This window comes from Microcebus murinus, chromosome 24 (genome assembly GCF_040939455.1).
Source record: "Microcebus murinus isolate Inina chromosome 24, M.murinus_Inina_mat1.0, whole genome shotgun sequence".
Lineage (NCBI taxonomy): Eukaryota > Metazoa > Chordata > Mammalia > Primates > Cheirogaleidae > Microcebus > Microcebus murinus.
In genome coordinates this window covers 19228425-19245961 of record NC_134127.1, presented here as the reverse complement: position 1 = coordinate 19245961, position 17537 = coordinate 19228425, and the positions used below count along the sequence as shown (strand labels likewise).

Sequence of the window (17537 nt, the reverse complement as noted above, 5' to 3'; positions counted from 1 at the left end):
CTGCAGCAGAGACGGCCTGGAAGCTGCGTGGGAAATGCCGTGGGCAGGGGGACAGTGATGAGGGTGGGCTGGCTAATCTCAGCCCTCTCGCCCCACGCCTCCTCCCTCCCCAGGCTTGCCACCTCCCTCCTCTGAGCACCTGTCACTCTTCCCGCCCAAACCAATCATTTAGCACTTAGCCTACAACCCTCAGCTCCCTCCATCAGACGTCTGTGTCCCTCTTCCCGACTGGAGCAGCCTCCCTTCCAAGGCAGGGGTTTATGTCCCTCTGGTCACGTGACATTTGGTACATTTTTAGCGAAGAAGAAAGTTACAGGGGAAGTGATCATCTCCGTTAATGCAGTCGTATATGTTTATGACAAAAGCGGGACAGTGGGTCCAAGGGGCGGCCCGGGCCCCGTGACGTCATCGGTCTCGTGACGTCACCGTCGCTGTCACCGCGGCTCAACGCACCCTGCAGGCGGGATGACGCCACCGTCGGAACCCGAGCGGGCAAGTGCGTGCAGGGGGCACGAGCGAGGCCGGCAGCGGGGAGGCGCCCCGAGGGCGAGCGAAAGAGGACCAACTCGGGGGCGCACGCTGTGCTGGCCAGCTCAGGGCCTCGGCCAGGCGCCCACCCCGTGACGGGCTGGCCACGCCCCCTCGGTGGCGCCGCGGACCAATCCAGGGAGGCCGCGGCGGGCCGCAGCCTATCAGCGGCCAGGGCTCTCCGGGCGCTTCCGCGTTGGCGACCGTGCCTGGCCGCGGCCGCAGGGCAGGGGCAGGGGCAGGGGCGCCGGGCCCCACGCTCGCCCGCGACGCGTCCCGCTGTGCTCGGCCGGCCTGCGGGGGCCCGGCCCGCCGCCTCGCAGGCGACCCGATGACCTCGGAGGGGCTGGCGGGGGCGCTGGCGGCAGTGCTGGGGGGCCGGGGGCTGCTCGTGCAGGGCTGTGACTCGGGGCCGGCCGGGGAGGCGCTGGCGCCGGTGCGGCTGCGGAAGAACGTCAGCTACGTGGTGCTGGCCGTGTTCCTCAACGAGCAGGTGAGCGTCCGGCCGCCGGCCGCCGGGGCTCGGGAGCGCGCAGCCAGCCCCGGAGCGCACAGGAGCCCTAACGGCCACAGCCACCGCGGCCGGCTGTGTGCGTGGCGCTTCCCAGTTTTGCAAAGCACTCCCCTTTACTCTTGCATCTGTGCCCTGCGAGTGTCCCGATGCATCGATGAGGAAACTGAGGCCCGGGCGCCTGTTTTTCTCATCCCACCAGGCCTCATTCCTTGCGAAGAGGGCTGTTGTATTCCTCTTCCTTTCCCGAGTCTAGCAGAGTGCTGGGCGCGGAGAGGGCGCTCGTGAATGTCCGTCCAGGGCCCCACGGGGAGCCACGGCACAACCCTGGCTTATCCTCAGGCCTTGGGTGCCCATCCGTGTGCTCCTCGGTGTAGTAAGAGCTAGAAAGGGCCAGGGCCCTAGGGCAGGGTTATACAGGGGAGGGTCATATTTGAAAACCCAGACTCTAGCGTGAGCACTGACCACAAGCAGTATGTAAACCACGATGGAGGCCGAGATACACTGTCACACATGCTGACACGACTCCGTGCAGGACACAGGGTAACCCTCACTCTGGGGCCTAATCTCCCACACCCGGAATCTCCACCCCTTTGTGAGGAGGAATGGCAGAGGAGATGGCTGCAGCCCCAGCCACGACGGGGCAGTTCTCCGGGGAGGAAGGGAGTTGTGGAGACCAAGCCCCAGCGCCAGGGAAGGTCTGTTGGTCTGGGAGCTCAGCTAGCAGCCTTCCCTAGCCCTGGGCCGGCCGAGGTGGGCGGTGAAGACCCCCTGTCTCCCCTCAGGATGAGGTGCTACTGATCCAGGAGGCCAAGAGAGAGTGCCGGGGGTCGTGGTACCTGCCCGCAGGGAGAATGGAGCCTGGTGAGACCATCGTGGAGGCGCTGCAGCGGGAGGTGAAGGAGGAGGCCGGGCTGCACTGCGAGCCCTTGACGCTGCTGTCTGTGGAGGAGCGGGGCCCCTCCTGGATCCGCTTCTCGTTCCTCGCTCACCCCACAGGTACAGCCCACCTGGTGGCAGTGTGAGCGTGGGCCAGTGTACACCTCTCCTCCCAGCTGGTCCTCCCAGCTCATCCTCTGGCTGGTACGGGCTGGCACAAGCAGATTCGGGCTCGAGGGCCCAGAGCCTCCCCACTAGGTCAGGGGGTCTCTGTTTACTCAGCCAGACCCCCACTTCTCTCAACGCCGGCCCTCCCCCCATCCCCTGAATCTCCCCTAGGTGGAATTCTCAAGACTCCCAAGGAGGCAGATGCGGAGTCCCTGCAGGCTGCCTGGTACCCTCGGGCCTCCCTGCCCACACCGCTGCGGGCCCAGGACATCCTGCACTTGATTGAGCTGGCTGCCCAGTACCGCCATCGAGCCAGGCACCCCTTCATTCTGCCCCAGGAGCTTCCCTGCAGTGTGGTCTGCCAGCGGCTTGTGGCCACCTTTACCAGCGTGCAGACGGTGTGGGTGTTGGTGGGCACCGTGGGCATGCCTCACTTGCCTGTCACCGCCTGTGGTCTCACCCCCATGGAGCAGAGGGGCGGCATCAAGATGGCTGTCCTGCGCCTGTTGCAGGAGTGTCTGACCCTGCACCACTTGGCAGTGGAGACCAAGGGATTGCTGGGACTGCAGCACCTGGGCAGAGACCGTACAGATGGCATTTGTCTGAATGTGCTGGTGACCGTGGCTTTTCGGAACCCAGGTATCCAGGATGAGCCCCCAAAGGTCCGGGGTGAGAACTTCTCTTGGTGGAAGGTGGTGGAGGAAGACCTCCAAAGCCAGCTCCTACAGCGGCTTCAGGAATCCTCCGTTGTCCCAGTGAACAGATAGGAAGGTGGCAGCAGGAGCCGGGAGCTGGGCAGCCATGCTTCCCTTTGAGGGAGGCAGGAGGCTGGTGATCTTGGACCTTGTTGCCTTGGGAATGGGGGTTCTGCAGAGCAGACCCCTACGTTGCACCACAAGGGACTGTGCCTTTAACTGAGCGAGTCCAAAGCACAGGCCTGATTGCCGTGGGGACACACTGAGTCTTCTCACTAAGGGGATGAGGATGGGGAGTTCTCTGAACCCCAGATGTCATCTGCTTATCTCTTTCTGTGCCCACCTTGGTAAAGGCGTATGTCCTGGTCTTGCCAGGCACTTAGAACCTGGAGGGCACCTTGCTGAGTAAATAGGTGTTGCTCACCTTGCCTTTCCTGCCTAAATGTCTCTGTGGGGAGGAAGCTGGGGGGGGGGCAGGCCCTTCAGCCACCAACAGCCAGCCAGGCCTGTCCCAGACAGAGTGGCAGGGCCAGCCTGCTGGGGCTGGGGCTGTCTCTACCTCGCCTGTGGGGCGGGGCATGACTGTGAGGGACCACATAGCTCTGAATGCTCCAACATGGGGCAGTGGGGACCCCCGGGGAGCTTCAGGTGGGACAGGAGGTGGGGACACCGGCCCACTCCTGTCTCCCTGGGCCTCCCTGGCTCTGACCACCCCTGCACCTCTGCCTTTTCACAGCCTCAGCCTAAGCCCAACCAAACCTTTTCTTCATTTCCCTTCAGCCCAGCTGAGTCATAGCAGGATGTTTTTGTATTAATAATAAAAGAACTTCACTACAATTTAAGGGAAAACCAAAGGAAATGAAGAAAATAGACTGTGTGCTCATCACGGCGACTACAGCACAGATTTCTGATTCTGTGCAGGGAAACGCTTGGGTGGCTTCCCTGCTACGGGTCTACACTCCAGCCCTGCAGGGCCTCTTCCCAGCCCCCTCCCCCTGCCTCTCCTGGCTGCCACCTTGTCTTGCTGGCCCCTGGAGGCAAGGAATCCTCCTCCCCTCCAAGGACAAACATCTTGCAAATGATGGAACCAAACCCTTTTATTTGGTTCACTTCTGCCTGTGGGTAATCCCTCAGATGGGCAATGATATTTGCTCCCACTAGAAGCTTCCAACCCTGGATGCACATTAGGATCACCTGGGGAGCTTTAGCATTAGCTCTGGGCCCACCCTGAGTGACATAGATTTAAATGGTGGGGTTGGGCATTGGTGTTTTACAAAGCAACCCAGTGACCCCGACATGCTTGAGCTAAGAGCCACTGGCTGGCCCGTTCTCCTCCAAGTTCACAGCTTGCCCTGCCTTGGAGTCCTCTGGGTGACTCCCTGGGAGTATGCCACCACCCCTCCACACATATCCAAGGACAAAGTCTGTTCAACATTAGGCCCACTGTTTACAAGTCAAGCCGTACAACACGCAACATAAACAAGTCAAAAGGGACGTGCACACAGATGCAGCCACATGGGCCGTCCCCTCCTGGCGTGTCCAAGGCTAGCAGGCGCGCAGTTGTAGGTGAGCCGAGCAGAAACAGCGTTGCCCGGCCAAGAGTCTGGTTCCTGGCAGGCACTGAGGAACGTCAGATTTGCACTGCCAGAGCCTGTCTGTTTACCACCACCCCCCAGTGCTGGAAAAAGAACTTAATTTGTCTTCCTTGGGGGGTGGAGGGGAAGATGGGCCCAAATTAGCAGTGGAGCCCTGGGCAGCAGGACACAAAGCATGGAGAACAGAGCCACCGTGTCCACATAATCACGCCATTTATTGCTGTGCTGTCTGGGAAGACACTGTGCAAACACCAAAGTGCGCTGAGGAGAGGGGACGGTCTGTGAATTGCAGCCCCTCGAGTGCTTTATGATTCTAAGAGTCCAGACGCAATCCACCCACTGAGATCCGCTCCCCTGTCCAGACCGACACCCACGTGCGTGCACACACATGCGCACGGTGTGCCGTGCAGCAGCGAAGTCCTCCCCCGCTGGGAGGAATGCGGGAGAGGCAGAGGTCACTGAGTTCCCTCCTCTTTCATGTCACCTCTTGGCAACCTGCGCCCGGCTTCCAAAAGCCGCATGGGCAGGAAAAGGAAGCGAAAGGAGCTCTGGCCTGCTCCTCCTTGCCCAGGAGCGGAGCCAGCAACTGCAGTCCCGCTGTGAGGTAATGGCTGGCGCTGCCCGTGTGTGCCTGCAGGTCGAGACAGATTTGGGCCGGGTGGGGTAGCAGCCCCTGCCATGGAGGGCACGCAGGGAGAACAACAGCAGATCTGGCTGCCTGCGCCTCGGCCCCTCCCCGCCAGGCCGGGCCTCAGGGCCTGGAGTCGGGGGCAGCCGGCCCTCATCTGGACCCCAAGCTCCCTTGCTCCCCTGGAAGGGCATGCCTTGAGAACACCGGGCGCTGGGCAGGCGGCAGAGGGCAAGGCCCGGCCTCCCTGGTCTCTGACCTCTCTGCCCAGGTGTTGCGGACCTGCCGAGACGGGTTCAGAAGGCGCCAGAGAGAAACCAGCTGGAGCCGTAGCCTGGCCCCCGGCTCCCCAGGCCCTCTCCCGCCCTGGCTGCAGCTGCAGCAAGGTTCTCATTAACAGCTGCCCCCGCCTGGGCGCGGAGCATGCTTTGGGCACTTGCCATGAGGAGGCTGGGAATTTGCAACAGTCTCCAGGAGGCAGAGCAGGAAGAGGGGCTTCCCCGACTGTCCCCTTCACTGCGCCATCTCCACGGGCCAAGTCAAGAAGGCAGGGAAAAAACGTCAAGTCTCAGCAGCTTCCAGGGTTCCTAATGTGACAGACAGGGCTCCTGGCCCCATCTCTCTGGCCCGGGTTCCGACCAGCCTTGGAGCCATCAGCTCCCTCCCCGCCCCTTCTGCCTGGGAATCGAGTCACAGGTTTTGGCCCTGGCCACAAATGGCCAGTACAGAGGGGCTCAGGCACACAGCACGTGAGGGTGTGGGCGCTCACCTGGCCACCACCCAGCTCCTCTGAGAAGGCCTCGAGGACACCATGCTGCCTGGGGAGCCATCTCTTTGGCTCCTGGGCACCGGGTACCTTGGAGGCCTACTCTCTGAAACAACACCAAACCCAGGCCGGTGCGCTCAACAGTTCCAGGTCTCCGTGAGCGAGCCTGAGAGCCAGAGCCCCAGTGGGGAGGGTGCGGCGGCAGTGCCAGGCGGGAGGCAGCTCTGGGGCAGAGGTGTGGACAGCAGTCTACCACCATCCTGCTCCTGGCTCAGACTTGCCCTTCCGGGGGTGGGGACAGGTTCAGGTGAGGACCACGTGGGGGAAACTTGACGAAAGCGATGGCGGCCAGCTCCTTGCAGAATTCCTCCAGCACCACCACGCCCTGAAGGAGGGTCTGGTGGTCCAGCCTGCGGGGGGACAGCACAGGGGCCACGCTGGGAGGTGATGGGAGTGCACCCAGAGTGACAGCCCAGTGTCCGCAAGGCTGGACCCCTCCCCGGCCAAAGGCGTCTTCTGCCTGCCCACCCCAAGGCTTCTTTCTCCTGGCACCCGTTCCCCTCGGTACTTACTGCTCCCCAGGGACCTGGCCCATCAGCTGCTTGCGCACCAGGAGCAGTTTGCCTGGGAACTGGGGGACCCTCTGAATTCTCTGCATCAAGTCCCCAATCACCTAGAACGGGAACCACATAGGACTAAGAAGGGGCCAGAGACGCTGCATCAGGGTACCCTGGCCTTGCCACGCTGTGGCGGGTGGGGAGGGTGCGGATCTGTGCTTGCTCTGGCACTGGCAAGGGTGCCCACTCCTCCAGCCCCCAACCACCCTGCCCTGTGCCCCTTCTTTCTCGCCCCCCCAGCCCCCATGGGGCACAGTCGCCCTCACCCTGACGAGCACGGAGAACAGGCTCCTGCAGCCGGGGGCCAGGCTGACATACGGATCCAGGAGGTACTCGTGGATGTGGGGGTGGGGGAAGAGGGCGAGCCGGGACAGGACTGAGGTCACCTGCAGGTTCAGGCTGTATGGCTGTAGGGAACACGGTGGACAAAGCCGAGGGTTGGCAGGGTGGGAGCTTTTTCGCACTCCCCCAGCAAGGCGCCTGGCCGGTGTGAACGTGTGCGGGGGTGGGAGGCTCACGTGATGTGTGTGTGTCATGGATTCCATGGGGCTGAGGGCCAGAACGTGTTAGGGCGTGTGGAGCAGAGGCGAGATGGGGCTTCCCGCCCGGGGAAGGGGGGTGGGAGCCATCGTGGGGCTGGAGAACCCAGGAGGGGTCGACCCCGTGGTCAGCCCCTGCTCTCCCTAAGGACTCCGAAGGCACCAGCCTGGAGTCCTCCTGTGGGCCCCGGCCTGTGGGCTACCTGATCCAAAATCCGGGACATGCGGTCAAACAGCACTCGGAGAAAGTGGCCCTCGAAGAAAGGCAGTTCGGGCTCGTGGGGGTCCAAGGGTGTGGGACCCAGAGGCCAGCACCAGGAGGCGACGCGGGAGCTGCACTCCTGGAACTGAGACAGGAAGGGAGAGGGGAAAGAGGGCCGAGCGGTCAGGAGGAGGCGGCAGATGGGGGGACCCTGGGCAGGAGGGATGGGCTTGGGGGGTGGTCCTTGGACAGGCAATCAAACACGGAGTTTATCAGCCCAAGAAATGGGAGCTGGCAGCGGCCGACACTCACCAGGCCGTAGGCATCGTGGACGTACGTGTCATAGCCTGTCTCCTCCAGGAAAGCTGAGGTCTTGGCTTCCTCGGGGACCAGGCAGAGGAAGCTGAGAGACAGGAGGCCAGGTGTGGAAGCGTGCCCCCTGGGCTTCCCCTGCTCGCTGGACCCCGTCTTCCACCCTGGCCAGACCCCATCAAGGCTGTGGCCAAAGACAGAACAAACGCAAGGGGCTGCAACTGCCTAACCCGCTCCCCACCTGTTCACGATCTCCGTCACTGCCGTTTTGCCGTCTGCGTTGGGGGCGGGCGCTGGGCGAGGCTTCGCGGAGGGCTGCAAGCCGGGACCGAGGAAGCCGTCTGTGAAGTAGGGGTCTTCCTCCAGATCTCTGTGGCCGGGGCAGAGCAGCACAGCGCCAATGAATGAATGAACAGAGACACGGAGTGTAGCTGTGCTCAGGGCTGGACTGGGTCCCGTGGGGCCGGGTCTCACTTACAGGGTGTCCTCATAGTTCTCAGGCTCCGGCGAGCCCCGGGCCACATACAGGCGGCCCTCGAGGTGGCGCAGGATCAGGCTGTGGAGGATCCACTCGTGGGGCTTCTGGAGCAGCTCCTCGAACAGCCGCAGCGTGGCGATGCTGATCTGCGGCCAGACGTGGGTCAGCAGGACGGCCCTGCCCCACCCGGCCCCGAGCGACCCTGGACCTGGTGGCCCGCGTAAGACAAGGCCTCCCTCGGCCGGCCGGGGCAACGCTGGCAGGCTTGGGAGAGTGGGTGGGTGTTGGCCTAGGAACCAGGAAGTCGGGGTGGTCCCCGCTGTGCGACTGATTTGATGTGCGGCCTCAGCAAGCCAACTGGCTTCCTGTGGCTCAGTTTCCACGTCTGAAAAATGGGAGCCTCAGCCTCACTCCCCTCACAGAGTGGTTGTAAGCCTCACACAAGCCAAGTGAATATAAACGCAGTTTGCAAAATACACAGCGTCACACAAAGGATGCGACCACAGAACATTAACGTGTGACAAAGACAGCCTGGCTACCGACCTCTGTGTCGCCGTTTTGTGGGGTTGAATGCCTCAGAGGCAGAATCACCTGGGAAAGCTAATGAGAATGGGAGGGAGCGTTCTGGAAATGCCTTTGTGAAGGTGGGGGGTGAGCAGAGAGGCGCCCCTCCCGCCGCACCTCGTCGGAGAGGTGGTCGCAGTGCCGGATGAGGTGGGCACACAGGGCGCGGGGGTTGTCCTCGGGGCCTTCGGGCTGCGGGTCCGTGCCCAGGAGGAAAGCCACGGCCTCTCTCAGCAGCGCGGGGGAGCGGAGCTGGCGCAGCATGGCGGTGAGGAGGGCGGTGGAGGTCAGGATGCTCTGCTCAGACCTGCGGGGACAGGGAGGCCCGGCGCTCAGAGCCAGGCTGGGGCAGCAGCGCAGGAGCGGGCAGCGGGTGATGGCGGGGCGGAGCCCTTTCCTGGTTCCTTACATCTTTGGCTAGCGTGCCTCCTGTCACTTCCCTGTCCCTACAGGGGTCCTGAAGGGTGGGAGGCCTCTGCTTAGCCCGAGGCTAAGCTCAGAGCCTTGTGCACGGCAGGGGCAGGGGCAGGCCCGGCAAACGTTACTGGTGGAGTCCACAGAGGTGACTCTGGACAAGGAGGTCCCTGGCCTTAGGGACAGGAAGGGGCTTGGCAGGCAGTTTGATCCAGACCATGGCTGCACCCAAGGGAACGGGGCACACGCTTACACGTGCAGGAGCTGTGGCTGCAGGCTCTCCACAAACAGCTTCTCGGCCACAGCCTTGGCCAGGGCATCCGCCACCACCTGGGTGCCAGGAAGCATGTCATCAAGGTGTTTTATACCCACCACGATCTTCCACTGAGAAACAACCGTGTCCTTGTGCAAGCCTGAGCCAGTAGAGGGGCCTGGCTACCCCAGGGTGCTGCTCGGCTCCCAGACCCCATGTTTCCCAGCATCCCCGAGACAAGACAGTGAGGGAGCAGCGTAGGGGAGCCCCGTCCACACCCGCCCCGCTCACCGCGTGTGCCTCTGTGATAAGGTGGTCACAGTAATCAAACCAGCCCAGGAAGGCAGCCAGGGCCTCCTTGCCAGGGAAGGAACCCTCATCAGACGGGGCGCTGGGCAGCCTGCAGGGAGAGGGAGGGAGGGGCTTTGAGGTCTTCCTCAAGGATGTCCTGGAAGTGGGGCCCTTCCGCCCTCCCCCACAGAAATTCCGTGGCTAGGGGTCAGTTCTCTTGGGGGCTTTGTGGTCAGAGGCAGCAAGAGCGATGCTTGCCTGGAGGGCGAGAGGCCCTTGGGGATCAGCTGCAACCTCAGGAAGAGGGTGGCCAGCGGGGTCCCCAGCCCACCTGGAACACCAGAGGAGCTGGCCACCAGGAGACAGGCAGGGCTTCCTGCCACCGAGGGTGCTGCCCACCTCCCCTGGCTAAGGACCCACCTCCAGCTGATGCCCTCCAAGGCGGCAATGTCTGCAGGGTCGAGGAAGGCAGGCAGGGACTGGTACAGCTGGCACAGGTGCTCGGCGATCACAGGACAACAGGGGCTGCTCTGCACCAGGTAGGTGGCAGCCGCCTGGGAGGCCACACTTACCAGGAGCAGCAGGTTCTCCTGGGCCTTCAGCACCACCCGACTCTTCTAGGGAGTAGGGTGTGACTTCAGGAACATGAATCTGAGCCCCCAGCAGCCTCCCAGTGACCACCCCACCCCTCCCGGCGCCCAGCCTCCACTCTCTGCAGCCGGCACCTTGCTCTTGCACAGGCCAAGCAGGGAGGTGATCAGGTTGCTCTCCCCAGTCCCACAGTCCGGCTCCTCGGTCTCAGCAGGCAGGTGGCTGTTTGAGGCCTGGGCCCCAGATAGCTCCCCGTCCCGCTGGGTACCCCTGGAAGGAGCACTGCTGTGGGAGTGGTCTTTGTCCCTGTGGCCGGCTGTGTCCCTCGGCAGGGCGGTGGAGTCTCTGGGTGCCTTCTTCCTGCCTATGGTCTTTTTACCCTGCGGGGAAGGTGGGATGAGGCCGGGTCACAGTGGACGCCATTCCCTGGGGCCCCCATCGGGAATGCAGGGTGGGTGGGCCGGCTGGGGGGCAGTCTAAGCGCCTCCCTGGCTGGCACCTGGGGTCCTGCCCTCCCCCATCCTGAGGGGGTGTGCATACTTCCAGGATGTAGGCGAGCAGCTCCGGATCCTGCTGGATCTTGGAGCAGAGGACGGTGGTGAACTGCACCTCCTCCTTTTCTGTTAAGGACCCAGGAACCGTCCCGCCGAGGCGGAGAAGTTTCTGGAAGGGGAGCAGGATACAAACAGAAGGGAATGGGCGGCAGGGAAAAGGGGGCCTCGTGCCCAGACACTGGTGGCTCCCGGGCCTCACCTGCACGGGCCGGTGGACGCTGAGGTAGTGCAGCAGCGGGTGCTGCACCTGGGCCAGCACCTTGCTGAAGAACTGGAACACCTGCTGCCGCATGCCAGGCGGATACTGGGGTCGGGAACAGAGGCCTCGTCAGAAGACCAGGCCATGCTTGGCCACTGCCCAGAATGCTTCTCCCCCAGAGAGCCACCTGGCTCAGGTTCCCCTTTCAGGGTTGGGGGGGCACCTCCTCCACAAGGCCTCCACCCCTTGCCACGGTGCTAGAAACCAGCCTCCCTAGTGCTCCCAAACCCCTTCCTGCCTCATTTTCCTCCATTTCCGGGTCACCACTGAACATACTACCCAATGATCCTGCCCCTCCCCCGCCAGGATTCTTGGTGCCGCATCCCCTGCGTCTACAACACAGCCTGGCACGTGGCAGGAGCTCAGTGCATCTTTGTGGAGTGAATTCCCCTGGGAGGTGATGGGCTGCTGCTCTAAGGGAGACAGCCACATCCTCTGTCCCCCTTCTGGCCCCTCCCTTGGTGTGAGCACTGGGAGGTGCACAGGTAGACAAGCCTGGGATCCAGTGTCCCTGCCAGGAGGTTCCAGGGCCACCCTCGGCCTGCCCACCTCAGCCTTGCCCAGCGTGCACAGCGTCTCCAGGATCTTGTGCTGCAGCAGGTACTCCAGGCAGGGCCCTGCCTCACCCACGGCCGCCTGCTGCCTCTCCTCGTACACCAGGATGTCCAGCATCTGCTTCAGCCGCCAGGGAATATCTGTTTTCTTGGCCGGTGTGTTTTCATCTAGGCGGGAGTCCGGAGACGAGTGTGAGCAGGCTGAGCCGGGGCATCCCGGCTTGACCACTGCACCCTCCTGCCAAAGCCCAGCAGTGAGAAGGCCTGTCGGGGAGGCAGGTGGAGGGGCTGAGGACAGCCAGGAAACAGAAGGCTATGGCGGGTGCCTCTGTATTTAAAAACATCAATGTCCTTTGGGATGAGGCCTGGGACGCAGCCCTCTGAGAATGAGTGCACCCCCATCAGAGGGTGGCAGCCTCTGTCCCATACCCGGGACAGGGACACTTGGTTGTGGGCCCCGGGGTCTGTCGTGTCACTCAGGAGCCCTATCCAGCAGCTGCCTGGGAGGGAACACTTGGAGCCTGTGTAGGTCCCTCTTACACCCAGAAAAACAGGCACCACTCTGGTTTTTCACAAAGCAGAAAAAGAATCATTGAAAAGCAGAAAAAGAACCACCCCCAGTTCTGACCCAAACCTGCTCCCCTGTGCCCAGGCCCTGATAGGGAAGTGACCTTGTGGGGCTGTTGTAGTCAGTCCCCAGGTACAGTGTGTTTCTTAATCCAAGTGTTGGTACTTTGGGACTGGCCTTGGAGCACCCCCTAGCTTTTCTCTAAGGCATAGGTGCTTGAGCAAGGTGACTTATCTCCCCCATTTCCGACACCTCTGGTCTGGAAATTAAAGGATTAGATCCAGGTGAAGCCCCACGTGAATCTGAATCAGTTCTGGGATCTCGTCCCACTCTCCTGATAGACTGAAACTCTCTTTGAGAAATCTTTAGTGTAAACGGGTGATTCTTAACTGGGGGGGGGGGCGATTTTGCCCCCCAGGGAACATTAGGCAATGTCTGGAAATATTTATGGTTGTCACAATTGAGGGAGGCGCTACTGGCACCTAGTGGGTAGAGGCCAGAACTGCTGCTAAACAGATCACACCACATAGGATAGTCTCCCATGACAAAGATCCAGTCCCAACGTCAGCCATGCCAAGACTGAGAAACCTGCTGGAACAGAACTCTCAGAGGGTCCCTCAGAGTGTCCAAGGTCACTTTTTAATTTCTTGGACTGGCTCAAGCTGGAAATAAAGCCTTTAGGAAAGGGTAGGCTGGGAGCAAACCCCTGGACTCCCGGAAGTGGGAAGCCAGGGATGCAGGATACAGTTACCTGGCAACCAGCCTGTATCCACCAATGCTGGCACACTGCCTACAAAGCAGCCAATCAGATTCTGCCCCCTCAGCGAGCATCCTCATGGGCCCAGATGACCCAAGGCTTTGGCTCTCTGGGGTGTCAGCTTGGGGAGAAGGACCCAGGCATGGTGCACACTCTGGGTATTGTTCTCTTCCTATCCCAGATCTCTACGAGGGAAATGCCCCTAAATTGGTTCAAGGGATAGGGGAATTTGTTAAAGTTTTCTTTTCATCAGTACACTCTAGGCACAAACATTTGGGGACTTAAGGCCTGGAGGCTGGAAGCTGGGGCAAGTAGAGCCACCTCTGTCTTGCTCAGTCAGGCCAGTGAGTCCCCCAATCTCCCGTGCCCACTCCTCCTTACCCAGCCCCTCCCTCAAAAGGTCAGGGTGGGGCCAGCAACTCAGCGATTAGGAACAGAGGTGGCCAGGCCTCTAGGTCTTCCTCCCACCTATCTGATTCCCTGTCTCCATGAGCTCAACCCAACTCTGAACTCCTGGACAGTGAGTGTCACCTTCCCAGGAAACTACACCTTCCTCTCCAGCCCCTCCAGGGTCCCTGGGCTGGGGAGGACCTGGCCCCACCTGTGCTTTCGATGTAGTAATGTGTGATGCCTTTCCAGTGCTCCACGAAGGCCTGCAGCAGGTCAATGCTGGGCTCCCGCTGCAGAGAGAGCAGAGACACCACCTCAGTGGGGCTACAATGACCACGGAGCCCACTGCCACAGGTCCTTGTGGGAATGGACATGCCACGTGTCTGCTAAGTGTCAGGTCAGTGCTACGCACCGGGGAGACACTGTGCTCCCTGGTTTTCAAAGGGTAGAGTTACACATGTTCCCCAGGAAGCATTGGCATCGTCCCCATGTCTCACGAAGGATCTCCCCGCACCTCTCCCTAGATACCCCTCCCTCCTGGAAATGCTATTTTCCTGCCACATGTCATTGTTATGATCCTGTCCCAGAGGAGCTAAGAATATTAGTGGGGGAAACAGACACAGAAACAGATCACTTCAATACAACATGGTTATGCCACAATCGAGGCACATACAGGAACACAGGAGAGCACCCCCAAAAGAATAACGCAAATGATACAGATCGAAAGCAGGGCAGGGATGCGGCTCTCTGGTCCCTCTCAATCTGAGAGTCTACAAAAACTGAGTTCAAGGCCACTACCAGTAACAGCATGACACTGTGCTGACAGCATGACAAGTGCTTTACTTGCAATGTGCTTTCACCTGGCGCCCGAGGCCCCGGGCTGCGCAGCCTTCACTCCTACTTGGCCAGTGCTGCTTCTGCCACCTCCTCTGCTGGCTCCGTCTTATCAGCCTGGGCAACTCTGATTCTGGTCTGAGCAAACCCCTAACCTCCCTACTTTTCCTAAGTGCTCTGTCCACCTGCACACTGGCTGGACCTGGCCTTGAACTGAGAACAACCACTTGCCCTGAAACCTTATTTGAAGAAAAAAAGCCATGCCTTATCTTTCCTTGCAGAGTAAGTATTTGCAGGAGAAAAATGCCTGACCAAATCATCTCTACTCACAGGTGCCCATTTCTATTTCGAGGTCTTTGCTTGGGCCACTCTTCTTCCCAGGGGGCCCTGTAGCCCCCTAACTTGTCTAGATCCGGAGAGGTCTCAGTGTGGTCCAGCGAGGGGCCAGCCGATCTGGCAAGCCCTCTCCAGGGGTCTTGCTGGCCACACCCCTCTCTGACCCCACACTTCACTGCACCACAGAGCTCAGCATCTACTCATTAGGTCACGCCTGTGGCGCCAGCTATGTGCAAGACACTGCGCTGGACGCTACAGAGGTGGGCTGTGGAGGAAAGGATATGAAACCGCACCACATGACTAAATGAACTCCAAGGAGATAGCGTGAGGCTGCAGGAGAGTGGAAAGTGACCTCTCAGAAAACAGGGGTCACCTTTAACAGGTTAGAACAGGGAAGACTTCACTGAAGTCACATTTCAACTAAAACTTGAAGAACTGGGTCAGATTTCAACAAGAGAAGGGAGACATTCCACTCCAGAAGGAACTCTGCAAAGTGTGTCTGGGGAAAGGACGGGCTGATGAGTTCTCGGGGCCTCCTATGACAAGCCAAGTCCCGACAGCTTTTTGCAGGGAGCAGGTCAGTGACACCTTCTGAGCAGTATTTTAGAAAAATTCATCTGGCAGTGGAGGGCAGGAGAGGAGACAAAGACAGAAGAATGCTTAGAAGGTCCTGGTAGCAGGGAGGAGTGGCTGCAGGCAATCTTGCCCTCTTTCAAAGTTAGTTATAAGGGCCAAGGCCCTTCCCAAAGTGGCACTGCCCACAGTCATTCCAAATATTCTATCCACTGTGGATTGACCACCTCTTATCACATTCCATGTGATACTGCTATTGTTGGGCTAAGCAGTAGCCTCTTCTGCTAGATTGTGAGCTCCCTGAGGGTGCGTGGTGGAGGTGGAGCGGTGGTGTCTGTGTTTTATATCTCTGCCTGCACGTCTCAACAAACTCCTGAAGACATGCTTTCCATAGATCCTTGTCTTGGAAAGCCCTCTGACCCTTGGCCAGCAGGGCACTTACCTTGCAACTTCTGTGATGGGGTCTTATCTAGCCTTGAAATTGGTTTATAGTCTCCAAAAACCTTGAGCTGGGCTTTAACCAAAAAGAATGCTCCAGTAAGACCAGGAGACACAGGAGAAAGGCAGGTTGGCCGGCACAGGCTGTTTGAGAGCTGATTTCATAAGGGACTAATCTTTACCTTACTCTATGCCCAGCTCCTGTAACTGCTAATAAGAGAAATTGTACCAAACAATTTCTCTTTAAAGATAGTATGATTTCTTAAAAGAAGTGCCAGGATTCCTAGTCTGTTTGGACAGAAGAGAGCAGAAAGGCACACTCTTCCTCCCTAATGAGGAGCCAGTGGACTTGCTGGAGTCACAATTTTACTTGCTGGCCCAGCCTGGGAAAAGACCCAGAACCGAGACCTGGGGGTAGCAGAAAAGAGGGATGCCATCTCCCTGATCACACAGGGCCAGCCACACTTCCAGGACATGGTTTACGTGCTGTTTACTGAGGGACCCAAGACCACCTGCCTAAAAAAGTTTCTCTCTACTGCCAACATCTCCTCCTGCATGGACTTCCTGCATTGGAAGCATCAGAAATTCACTCTTCTTTGAGAAGAATTCTTTGAGGAATTATTTGCCTGTCCCTAAATGAAGCATTCCTCAGAGGTATGAATTAGTTTATCAGATCACAGTCTGGGGACAGAGAAGAGGGGAAGGAGAGATCATTTTGGAACCCCTCCCTGCCTGGATGCTCCAAGGCCCTGGCCCAGGGCTGGGGAAGAGCAGGGCTGGGGGAAAGTGAAGAGGTGGAGGGGGTAGTTTTTACTTTCTTCACAAGTTTGCTTAAGGCTGAGTCTGTTCGTTGTCATAATGAACTCTGATTTGGGCATGGGGTGGGGTGAAACCCCAGGTTGTTCCTGCTGAGAAAATCTGATACACTCAACTCATCAATTAGGAGGCGGGTGTATACCATGACACAAAAGAATTAACTTTGCAGACAGGTTCTTGTCTGGGATGCTTTAAACAGAGGCCATACCCCCCACCCTACCTAAACTGCACTTTTACCCCTGAATGAAATGGGCTGCCTCGGACCACAGCCCTCAGCCCCACCTGAAAACAGCGAAAACACAAACTCTGATGGAATATGAAAAATCAATACACGCTTCCCGACACAGCCACCCAGGCCCCGCCACGGGCTGGCCTCTCCCTGCCTCCAGGTCAGTTTGGCTCTGAGAGTGAGATACCAGCTGGACACTCATTTGCACCCAGTGGGAGGCTATCTCCTCCGGCTAGACGCCCACCCACCCGTGCCCCGGGCCTTCCCCCTTCTCCGGACCGGACCTGTCGGGACCGGACGCGAGCGGGAGGGCGCCCTGCACCGAGCAAGGCTCGGGGCTGTCTGGGAGCTCAGAACCAGGGGAAGGGGCAGCTGTTTTTAAGCCCAGGTGACGAGGAAGGGAGGAGCGAGGGGAAGGAGGGAGCTACCAGAGGCTGGGGGAGGGGGCGAGGAGGAAACTATTGGGTGACAAGGGAGCGCTCTGGCAGAGAAGAGTTCGGGAACCCGGAGCGACTCTGGCGCGCAGGAACCACAAACCGGAAGCCACCTGGGCAGCGGGCTCCGGGAAGGGGGGACGGCCTAGAGGGATCTGGGGGTGCAGCGGGAGGAAGCGAGGTGTGCTGCGCCGGAGGGGCGCGGCCGGGCGCGCGAGGCCCGGGAAAGGGGCGCTGCGGCCCGGGGTCCCCTGCCCGAGGGCGCCCGCCCGCCCGTGGCTGCCCGGCTCCGCGCCCGCCCCTCCGGCCTAGCCCGCGCGGCGCCCGCCCGGCCTGCCGGGCCTGCCCCGCCTCACCGCCCCCACGGCCTCCTGCAGCAGCGCCCCGAGCCGGCTCAGCATGATGGCGGCGCGGCCCCGCTCCCGGGCGGCGGCGGCGGCGCTCTCGCTGGAGTAGGAGGCCCGGCGGCCCGCGGCGCGGCAGGGAGGCGGGGCCGGGTCTTCCGCCCCGCCCCCGGCCTGTCGCCCCGCCCCCTGGCCGTCCGCACAGCCCTCTGACCGGTAGCCCCGCCCCCGACCGTCCGCACCGCCCTCTGACTGGTCGCCCCGCCCCCTGGCCGTCCGCACAGCCCTCTGACCGGTCGCCCCGCCCCCGACCTGTCGCCCCGCCCTTTGACCGGTCGCCCCGCCCCCAACCGTCCGCACCGCCCTCTGACCGGTCGCCCCGCCCCCGGCCTGCCGCCCCGCCCTCTGACCGGCCGCCCC

General features: G+C 60.7%; 2 protein-coding genes across 6 annotated transcripts; one reads left to right on the top strand and one right to left on the bottom strand.

Moving 5' to 3' along the window:
* Positions 1-808: 808 nt before the first annotated feature.
* On the top strand, positions 809-3204 carry NUDT18 (nudix hydrolase 18). Of its 2 annotated transcripts, none has more exons than XM_012739256.3 (3): positions 809-1021; positions 1825-2038; positions 2258-3204. In XM_012739256.3, exons 1-3 carry the CDS (start codon positions 860-862, stop codon positions 2851-2853), a joined length of 972 nt encoding a protein of 323 aa, XP_012594710.1. In that variant the 5' UTR covers positions 809-859; the 3' UTR covers positions 2854-3204. The 2 variants fall into 2 exon arrangements, with proteins under 2 accessions (XP_012594710.1, XP_075853507.1); XM_075997392.1 differs by lacking the exon at positions 809-1021 and adding an exon at positions 1083-1737.
* A 1368-nt stretch (positions 3205-4572) lies between these two features.
* On the bottom strand, positions 4573-17262 carry FHIP2B (FHF complex subunit HOOK interacting protein 2B). Of its 4 annotated transcripts, none has more exons than XR_012914731.1 (18): positions 17130-17262; positions 13325-13403; positions 11394-11566; positions 10785-10889; positions 10572-10694; positions 10166-10411; positions 9861-10057; positions 9441-9549; positions 9150-9226; positions 8600-8789; positions 7919-8064; positions 7682-7810; positions 7441-7531; positions 7130-7273; positions 6654-6794; positions 6343-6443; positions 5774-6180; positions 4573-5007 (listed from the first exon to the last, which is right to left on the bottom strand). XR_012914731.1 is itself a non-coding variant. In XM_012739253.3 (17 exons), exons 1-17 carry the CDS (start codon positions 17172-17174, stop codon positions 6042-6044), a joined length of 2235 nt encoding a protein of 744 aa, XP_012594707.1. In that variant the 5' UTR covers positions 17175-17252; the 3' UTR covers positions 5344-6041. The 4 variants fall into 4 exon arrangements, 2 of the variants coding, with proteins under 2 accessions (XP_012594707.1, XP_075853506.1); XR_012914732.1 differs by having other exon boundaries at positions 9861-10054; XM_012739253.3 differs by lacking the exon at positions 4573-5007 and having other exon boundaries at positions 5344-6180; positions 17130-17252.
* Positions 17263-17537: the final 275 nt, after the last annotated feature.

Coding starts and splice junctions, on each gene's coding strand:
- FHIP2B (XM_012739253.3), bottom strand. CDS start 17,174: ATGCTGAGCCGGCTCGGGGCGCTGCTGCAGGAGGCCGTGGGGGCG. Junction 10,890..11,393: donor GCACGCTGGGCAAGGCTGAG/GTGGGCAGGCCG, acceptor TCCCGACCCCAG/TATCCGCCTGGCATGCGGCA. Junction 8,790..9,149: donor CAGCCACAGCTCCTGCACGT/GTAAGCGTGTGC, acceptor CTGTCCCCGCAG/GTCTGAGCAGAGCATCCTGA.
- NUDT18 (XM_012739256.3), top strand. CDS start 860: ATGACCTCGGAGGGGCTGGCGGGGGCGCTGGCGGCAGTGCTGGGGGGC. Junction 1,022..1,824: donor CCGTGTTCCTCAACGAGCAG/GTGAGCGTCCGG, acceptor GTCTCCCCTCAG/GATGAGGTGCTACTGATCCA. Junction 2,039..2,257: donor GTTCCTCGCTCACCCCACAG/GTACAGCCCACC, acceptor AATCTCCCCTAG/GTGGAATTCTCAAGACTCCC.